This window comes from Semicossyphus pulcher, unplaced genomic scaffold (genome assembly GCF_022749685.1).
Source record: "Semicossyphus pulcher isolate SPU_LCO1_2020_fin unplaced genomic scaffold, fSemPul1.0.p SCAF_13, whole genome shotgun sequence".
In the NCBI taxonomy this organism is placed as follows: domain Eukaryota; kingdom Metazoa; phylum Chordata; class Actinopteri; order Labriformes; family Labridae; genus Semicossyphus; species Semicossyphus pulcher.
The window spans coordinates 29,195,071-29,205,170 of NW_027211637.1; the positions used below are offsets into that span (position 1 = coordinate 29,195,071).

At 39.7% G+C, this 10,100-nt stretch overlaps 1 protein-coding gene across 1 annotated transcript; it reads left to right on the plus strand.

Annotated features, from left to right (window-relative positions):
- The first annotated feature begins 908 nt into the window (after positions 1-908).
- On the plus strand, positions 909-7,409 carry hsd17b10 (hydroxysteroid (17-beta) dehydrogenase 10). Its single transcript, XM_069660990.1, has 6 exons — positions 909-957; positions 3,171-3,335; positions 4,212-4,376; positions 4,450-4,578; positions 4,664-4,772; positions 6,364-7,409. The coding sequence occupies exons 1-6, from the start codon at positions 934-936 to the stop codon at positions 6,552-6,554; spliced, it is 783 nt and encodes a 260-aa protein (XP_069517091.1). The 5' UTR covers positions 909-933; the 3' UTR covers positions 6,555-7,409.
- Positions 7,410-10,100: the final 2,691 nt, after the last annotated feature.

Genomic DNA, 10,100 nt, shown 5'->3' on the forward strand with positions numbered 1-10,100 from the left:
TACAATTTATCTGTATTGCCTTGCAAAGAAGATAAATTGAACTGGAAAAATAAATGAATACACAGTAAATATACCGTAAACTAGAAAATAGGAGTATGCGCACCAAGAAACAATATCAAACTTAATATGAACACCAAGAAACTATATTAGACTATAATAAAATATAATAATTTAAATAAAAATATGAACATATTATACAATACCTCAACATTGAAACCGAATTTGATTTAAATGGCAGAACAATGTACGTTTTTATAGTGGCAACTTATAGAATAAAAAGTAGGGATAGATACGAATGCGTGAAGATAAATACAGTATCATATTATCTTTAGCTGATTATTATAGCCATCCGGCACACAAACATCTAACGAACGTATTTGCTAGACAATGTCAAGTAATGTCCTACATTAAACGAATGAATGATCCGAGCATGTTGTAAGCAATTCAATATTTATTCCAGCAAATAGTTTATCTAATAGTTTAGATAATATTATATAAGTGTATCTTATTTTCTAACCTACCTGCATTCACATAATAGTATTATATTTTATATGTCACTAGAAACCTTGCAGTGTCCTGCCACTTTCATTTTATTAAGAGTACTAAAATACTTCTGTCAACACTGAACCCGTGCAGTATATAACATCAATAAAATATGTTGTATTCTGCATTATTAGTGCTTTTACTATTGGCACTTTAAGTATATTTTATTGTGAACATTTTAGAAGTTTTTCCCAAATATAATTTTGAATGCTGTAATTGTACTTATAACACTGTAGCAATACAAGTTTTACTTGTACATCCACCCCTGTCCAGGGAGAGGCAGTAATGCATAGTGAAGGATGCCAGGAAGAAGAAGAAGAAAAAACCAGCGGCTGCTCTGTCAAATACACGATCTTTGTTGTGACGTCACAGTCGTCTGTCCGAGCGAACATGGCGAACATTCGATGTGTCAAGGTGAGCAAACGTAATGATACATTTTATTCGGGCTGCACACTGTGTCACTTGTTTAATTTGCTCTGATAGCACGCGACGTGCTAGAATTCTCCGAAGCCGGTCTCGTGATAAATGCGAGTTTTTAGCTTCCTGCTGGTTTGCTTTCTTTGTAGTTCAGAAGTTTCATTGTGTTTTGCTAACAAGTTGAGAGTCAGTGAGAGCAGTGTGTTTCCTAACCTCTGTTCTATCAGTTACATTGACATTGGAGACTTAGTTTTAATAATTTAAAGGGCTAGTGCATCAAATCAAAAAAATAATTTAGTTTGTCGCTTATTTTTACTGCTATCTCGCATTCCAGATACTTTTGCCTCTCCCCTCTCTTTCCTTCTGGTAACACTGCCCAAAGGCAATAAAGAAAGCTGCCTAAATTTTGAACAGCTTACCATAAGCGCCCTACATGAACGCAAGAGTTTCTGCCATTTTGGTGGTTTCTCATGAAATGTTTATGCATTTTTTTGTGTAATCTTTGCTCTACTCATTGGGATGTGTTGGGGCTCTGTGCGACAAGTGATGTCACATTTTGCCAGATCTGTCAATATAAGCAGACCAAACTACACCCACAGAGTCATGATGAAGGGATAAAAATATATTTAAATGTTGCCCTGTGGAGTTTCTTGAGTTTCAAATAAACCATGTTTATATTCAGTTTTCACCAAAAGACAATGGGCCTCATTTACGAACAGTGCGTACGCACGAATCTGTGCTTGAACTGTGCGTACGCACGTTTGACGCCCAAATCTTGCATTCATCAATTTGTTCTTATCTAAATTTCTTCGTACTTAGGTAATTTAGAACTCCCTCAGACCATGCGTACGCACAAATGATGAAAGAAATGTCCTAGGAAATGTTAACACACACCCTTTTCACTAAATGCATACTATGTTAAAACTTAATTTATTGGGGAAAAAAAGGCTTTAATAGACAACAATAATTGAATTTACTAATGTATGGACCAAACGTAAATGCCGTGTCATCCTCATAATTTATTGTCATATAATTAAAATCTTCAATTATAGCAGTTGAGTTAGTTTATTAAGTTTACAATAGAGTAGATTGTTTCCATTTCTGCTGATGAGAAATTTTTCTTTTTACCTTTTGAGGCCATCTTTCACGTTCTTTCAGCTTCTCTGTAACACCGCTCTCTTCATGCGGCACCAAACAGATGTCCTTATATAGAGAAATAGAGGCGTGGCAGTATGCTGATTGAAGATCGCAGACAAGCGCCTGTCAATTTAAAACGGTTCTGATTTACTACCATACGCACAGTGGTGAAAACAAAATTGGCCGGTACACATGTGTCATGAATGTGACTGATTTTGTGCAAGTACTTATTTTTTGCGGAGAGTAAGAAGATTTCTGCGCAGATATTAGTGAATGAGGCCCATTGTGTGTATTCTTCAGCTCCAAACATATGTTGATTGCATTTTCCCTTCCTCCTCTAAGTTTGAAAAGCTGATTTTTAAGAGACTATTTGAAATCCTGCTTTGTTTACAGACGTGTACTAGCTAGCAGTCTTCTTCTCTTCCTTCGTTGGCGCTCTGCACGTGAGCTGCAATGATTAATCGATTAGTTAATGGTTTGATAATTTTTTGAAGATTCCGGCTTCTTAAAGGTGAATATTTCCTGGTTTCTTTACTGTTAAGAAAGCAAACTGAATATCTTTTGGTTGTGGACAGAACAAGACACTGAAAGACGCCATCTTGGATTTTGGACACATTATATCAGAAGTTATTTCACAGATTTATGAACAATGAAAGTAATCATCAATTGCAGCCCTACATTGCAGTTTATCTGGACGTCCTGCTGCCATCTGTCGATCCGTATCATTGTGTTACATAATTAGTGGGATTGTGTATCCTGTCACCAATGTGTGCAAGCAGGCGTGTGTGTCTTGTGCGCATAATGTAAACAAAATGTCACCCCATCTTAACTAAAGCTATAAGGAAAAAGGAAATGTTTAAGGTAACTACATCTTATATAAAAATTGGTTTTACAAAATCAACAAGTGAGTGAGTTTTTTTTGCATCTTTTTGCTCAGTTTTGATCTCTCCTTTCACCCATGATTGTCAGTGATCCATTTCCTGTTTGCTTCTGTTACTGTACCCCCGCCCCTCCTTCTTCTCTTCTACTCCTGTCCATACATGTGTGTTAATGTGTGTTTGCATGTTGAGCAGGGTATGGTGGGCCTGGTGACGGGCGGTGCCTCCGGTCTGGGCCGGGCCACTGTGGAGCGTCTGGTGCAGAACGGAGCGTCCGCTGTGATCCTGGACCTGCCCTCCTCTGATGGACCGGCCCTGGCAGCCAGTCTGGGGGAACGCTGTGCCTTCGCTCCTGCTGACGTGAGTCCAAAACTCAGCAGACGCGGGACATTTGGACACATTAACACAACACACACAGTCAGGGGATGACAGTCCACACTTCAGTCTGTAGCTGTCCTGGGCCTTTTGCATAAACTAAGCATCAGAGTGAAAACGAGAAGATCTGTACAGAAGAAGCTTGGGAGTTGGTTTCTTTCCGCATAAAGTTAAGTGATTTTAAAAAGTATGCCTTCCTTTAATTCATGTGACCTATTTTTAAATTTGTGACATTAAACCATGCATACAAAAATATCCAGCTTCAGCCGGATTGAGGGGAGTTGGTCCCAAAGTTTGCTGCAGTATTGCTTCCACTAAACCTTAACAAAGGAGGCTTCAGACAGCTGTGACTTCAAACTTACTTTGTTGGTTGAAGGAGTGAGTGTAAAGGTGCCGCCTTGAGAAAGGCCTCCAGTCTGCAGCTGCCTCTGGAGGTGTAATGTACCCTCCATGCAGTAGATGGCACTCTCACGTCATCCAGAACTATCACCACAGAATGAAGCGCCTAAGCGCTGAACCCTCACAGACTTAACTGACGCCAGGCATGAGAGCATGAGACGTTAGAGCTTGTGGATGCAGAGGAATGGGACATGCTATCATGACATCACACGTTAACTGCAAACAAGATGCACCTTTTTGAAAAAAAAATTTAATTGGGTTTCGTGCATTACAGTGTTTATATATATTTTAGCAACCCATCAAAATGTTCTACCTTTTTCTTGCATTCAAGACAGACAGAAACAGCAGTACACTCTCATTTACACGTGTATTCTTTGCTATGTATATTTTATCACCTGGGCTGCATGTAAACGTGACGTCAATAAGCGTCCTGTTGCTTTAAGAGGCCTTGTCTTTTCCCAGGTGACATCAGAGGCAGACGTGCAGTCTGCGGTGTCCATGGCCAGAGAGAAGTTTGGGAAGCTGGACCTGGCAGTGAACTGTGCCGGCATCGCCGTCGCCGTTAAAACCTACAACTTTAAGAAGGACCAACCTCACAGCCTGGAGGACTTCCAGCGCGTCATCAATGTAAGACACTAAAACAGTAGGAAAAGACGAGCTGGTTGCAGCTGTGTGACTTCTCTTTCTGCGTTTCCTGCAGGTGAACATCGCAGGGACCTTTAATGTGATTCGCCTCGCTGTGGGTGAGATGGGGAAGAACGAGCCGGATGCAGACGGACACAGAGGCTGCATCATCAACACAGCCAGCGTGGCTGCCTATGACGGACAGGTCATTTAAGAAAACACACAAACATCAAAAGAAGTAAGTGTCATGTCTGTTTATTAACTGTTCGTTGTCTTTATTATTCCTCCAGGTGGGCCAAGCAGCGTATTCAGCTTCTAAAGGCGGCATCGTTGGAATGACCCTCCCCATCGCACGAGATCTGGCACCCATGGGCATCAGGGTCATCACCATAGCACCCGGTTAGTCTACATGTTTAGGTGTAAATTTTAAAGGGACTTTTGGAGTAGGGTTGTATAAGGTACTTCTGAGTAGGCTTTTTTTGTTATTATGACAACAATGGAGCTATATGACACAGAGGATACAGAAGATATTGTATATCAGTCTTTGAATGAACACATAACAATTGTTAGCAGGATACAGTCAGTGTTGATGTTCTGCCTTTTCATACATATGTGAGTATATGAAAAACACACCAGACTTATCCTGTTCCCCAGCTAGGCCTCATTTCACTGCATATTACGGCTCAACTCAACTTGTTCTTGGTACCAAGTGCTCTTCTCAAATTCATTTTCAACCGCAGATGGTACTCCTACATGTAGGTGAGGTTATTGTCATACAGATGCAGCTTGAAACTGCCTTGATATCATGTTCAACACAACACAAAGATCGTCCTTTTTTTTTTTAAAGAGTAAGATCCTTTTTGTGACACCAGAAACAGAAGTCTCGCTCACCAGTTTCCCGAGCTTCGCGGCCTGGCAGCCGCTGGTTCCCCCTCCTCTGCCTGTTCCCCCTCTCTCTTTGTCCGTGTACTCTGGCTCAAACAAATAGGGGCGGCCATCGAATTCAAATGCCTAATATTCATCTTGGAAATCAGGTTAAATATTCAGCCTTGGCTTTTGAAATATATTCTTGCTGGCAGTCCTCTACGTAAACAAAACCTCTCTCCGACTCTAACTCACGTTTCCGCCGTCCTGTTCAGGTAACATCTCACCACCTGCGTGATTTCAGAGCGAGACTTCTCCTTGAGTCAGACTTCTGTTTCTGGTTACACAAAAAGGATCTTACTCTTTAAAAAAAAAAAGGGCGATCTTTGTAGGGATCATTTCCAATCTGAGTATCAATCTGAGCCTGTCAGTGGCAAAAACAAGCACTCTTAGTGGGCATACTTTGATCGGGCGCATTTGCCCCTGTCAGCCATTGCGGCTGTATCGTGGCTACGGAAGATTCCATCTACTCGACCAATTCCAAAAGCTTTTGTTCCAATGAGGCATTTCGACCCAGGTTTAAAAATACCGAACTTCTCCTTTAAACTGCAAATAAAATAAAACAAAATAAAAGCATAAATAAATACTGAAATATTCTAAATAATAATATTCATGTTATCAAACCTAGTGACATATCTACCTCAAACAAAATACCAACAAATCAATAAATGACTAAATGTTAAATAAACAAATTAAGATGTAATGCTAATATGCAATGCATCCTGGTACATGTAGGCACTGTCAAAGCAATAGAACTCGGGTGTCTCCGTCCGATAGCTTGCACTAAGGAATTTATGGCTTTAATTGATTACATTTACCATAAACACTGAATGGATGTACTGATAAAATGTGGGTAATAATATGTGGTACGGGGAGCATTTATCTACAGAGGAAATGCTTTTAATTTAAGCATATTTTCTGATAACCTCTGTGCACAACAAAAGTGGGTTTTTAAATGCAGGAGTTTAACCTGTGATGGAGTATTTTACAATTGTTGTATTTGAGATCTGCATTAACGTGACATTTGAACACTGGTTAACATGACATTTTCCCTTTCTTCCTCCAGGCCTGTTCTCCACTCCCCTCCTCGCCGGTCTTCCAGAGAAGGTGCGCAGCTTTCTTGCCCGCCAGGTGCCCTTCCCCTCGCGCCTGGGAGACCCCGCTGAGTTCGCCCACATGGTGACGTCACTGGCTGAGAACCCCATGGTCAACGGAGAGGTCATCAGACTGGACGGAGCCATTCGCATGCAGCCCTGAGACGGATGATGCGTGTATGCGTGTGCTCACAGTAACGAAAGTTGTTGCATCCAGCGACGAGAACATTCTCATGTCTGAGTGTGTGCGGCTGTCTGGTGTATTTGTGTTGTAGAAAACTGCATACTGATACAATACAGACAGTAATGGATCACAGTCACCTTTTTATCAGGTTTGTGTGTGAGAACGTGAGCGAGAGTGTAAAAATGAGACTGTACATCTTTCAGAGCATTGCAGTACCTTTTTCACTCCACTTTGTTTTGTAACTAAACCAGATTATAATAAACCTCCGTTGGGTTTAATAATCAATTTTACTAAGTTTATTTTATTTTGAGATCCCAAAGTGTTGATATGTTCTCACACATATTTTAGATCATCCTGATTTTAAAAAATGTAGAAAAGTTTAGTTTGATTTTGAACTGAATTTATAGTAAAGCTTTCAGAGTTGGACATGTGCTTTTTTATTAAATTTTTGCCCTCAGAAAAAAGTCATACGGAGGCCGAGTGCCAAATCTATTGAGCTAGTCTTGGGCAAAAAGATTGTCAATTTGAGAAAAAAAAAAAATTGTATGTGAAAAAATTTCACTTAAAATTTTGAAAAGTAAAAAGAAATCAAACGAAAAATAAGTGAAGAAAAAATAATTATATTCAAATTTATTTTGATTAACCTTCTTAAGTTTTTATAAATTGCATTTCTTATTTTTCACTTCAACTAATTTCACATTTTAGTTTTCTACAGTATTTGAGGTCTTATTTTTTTGACTCTGATTTTTGTGTTTTAATTTTAACTTTAAATTTTGTGGTTTCAAATCGGAAAAAAAAGATCTGAAAGTAAAAAAAATGACACTAAATGTAACATTTGAAACTTTAAGGTCTGAAAAAGAAAATAAAAAATGTGTGTGAAAAAAGAAAAAAAGCCTCAAATATGCAACTTTAAATGAGTGAAAGTGAATAATATGAATCAAATCAAATCAAATCAAACTTTATTTATATAGCACCTTTCATGCCAAAAGAATGCAACACAAAGTGCTTCACAGAAAAATTAAAATCATATCACTAGAATTAAAAACATATCACAATAATACAAATACTGGAAACTTGCCCCTCCCGACTCACCCGCAGAGGCACACATACACTTTATCACACACACAGACAGACACACATGTACACGTATGCACATACACACTCACCCACACACACGCACGCACTCAGGATAAAACATGGTAGAGAGACATGGCAGGACACTGAGGAACAGGTGAGGAAAACGCCACCTATGGGAGCCATCCGCATCGGGAGGGGTCACAGTCTACGCCCGCAGGGAGTGCCACCCGCAGGGAGTGCCACCCGCAGAGACCACCCCGACCCGGAAAGACCGGGATGGACTCCGCACAAGGTGCAGAGCTTACCCGGTCCTCCGGGCCTGAGGGATCTCCAGGACGACGTCCCAGCGGGCAGACCAGACACAACTCCCAGTGTGGAGGGCTCCCATGAGGAAACACTGGAGCTAAAAAGTAAAAGGCTAAAAGACAATAAAATAGGCTGGGATAAATGTAAGAAATAAAATGATAAGAATAGAAAAAAATAAGATAAAAGCAATAAAGTGCAGAAAGAATTAAGAATAAATCAATAAAATTATTAGATATTAAAAATAGAATAAAATAGATAATAAAAAAGAACAGGATAAATCAGTTAAAAGCCAAGTTGAAAAAGTGAGTCTTGAGCTTCTAAATATCAACAATATAAGGGGAACGTAGCACATAGTAAAAAGAATTCCAAAGATTTATCAAACAATTTGTACAATTTTTTTTCTTTGATTTAAAGATAAAAAATACAATCTTTTGGCCTAAATCCAGCTCCACACAAGTCAAGTTGGAAATTATTGGTCTGCTGCATCGTAATACATAAAAACTTGAGATAAGAAATCCCAGTGGTGCCATTTGAACTGTGTTCACTAAAAAAAAGCAACTTTTAAAGAGATTTTATTGTTGAAACAGAAAACATCACAGAGAGCTGTATTTGGCACAAGTTCACCATCTCCCAAAATCAATTTCAAATCCAGTTCCAAACACAGAAATTCCCATTTTACTACCAATGGAGAAGCCTGTTCCCAGCACCTTAGCCTCTAATCCGGATTTACTAATTCCAAATCCAGTGTCTGCTGCCAGACCAACTTTACCTGTCACTAAACCCGCAGAAGCTGAGGCACTGGCCAGCTCTGCTTTGGCCATGGCTCTGAGGTTGTCCCTAGACATCTCGATTCCTGCTCCGGCGTTGGGCCCTTTTGCCTCGGCATCAAAAATGCTCCATTCTGCACTAGCGTGGCCCCATCCTGCTCCAGCGTATGCTCCCGTCTTGTTATTGCCTTCTAGTGTCCCAGCACTTGCATACGCACTGGTGGCACAAGCTGCACCAGGCCGGTCAGAGTTGTCACTCGGTTCCTCGGCATCAATCTGTAGGTCTTTTTTCACAACTGCAGGGGATGCAAACAGAAACACAACATTTAATAAATTACATTACCAGTGGAAAAAAGATTTTGTCGAGTGGTGAAAAGTCAAGAATATTGTTATTACATTTATTTAGAACAATATTTTATTAAACAATATTTAATTTACTATTATTAAAAGGTAATATTTTGAGAAGAAAATGATGTTATATTCAATAATTTAATTAGAAAATTAAAGCCGCAAGCGGTGATGAACAGGCCCTCGCACCTTTTTGCACACCGGGGTGTGTTGCAGTCACAGGGTGTGCTGAAACCACGGGCTGTGTACCAGTAGGTGGTGCTATCAGCATGACACAAATTTATATGTAGATCTGTTAAGGCTGTGACTTTCATCACAGACATGAAATTTGAAGCTAATTGAATATTGTATACAAGAGTTACTATTGGCTCTTACCAGTAGGTGGCACTATGAGTATGAAAAAACAAGTGAATATGTAAATCTGTTTAGGGCAACACCCTCATCAAAGCCGTCAAATTATGAGCAGACGGAACCAGCCGGCGGTGCTATAGCTATGACAGAAAATAGTATGTAGATGTATTCAGGGCGGACAGTTATGAAGCATATGAATTTTGATTCGGATATGATGAAGTACAGCTGAGTTATAACAAAATATATAATAAGATTAATGGCGAGGCATCATATATGTTTTATTCAACGCGCCGCCACGGATACGCCCTCTGACAAAAACGAACAAACTGTTGTACAAAACTTAATCAAGGTCTTAAGGCTTTCCTGGCCACAATTTGAGGTTATGTCTTACTGCCTTGGAGGAGTGGTTTGTAGCGTAAAACATGTCATTTCCTGTTTCCAGTAGGGGCCGCCATGCCATTAGGCAAATATTTACACAGTTATGTCTAAGCTGGGACTCTTATCATACATATAAAAATATGAAGATGATGACATATTGCACATGAGAGTTACAATGGTTGTCTGTTTCTTGGCAAAATGCAAAAAAACATCACACTTTGAGCCCCAGCCCAGGCCACACCCTTTGGCAAAAACTCAAGCTTTTGGTAACTTTGAATTTCCAATGTCTTTTCAATAC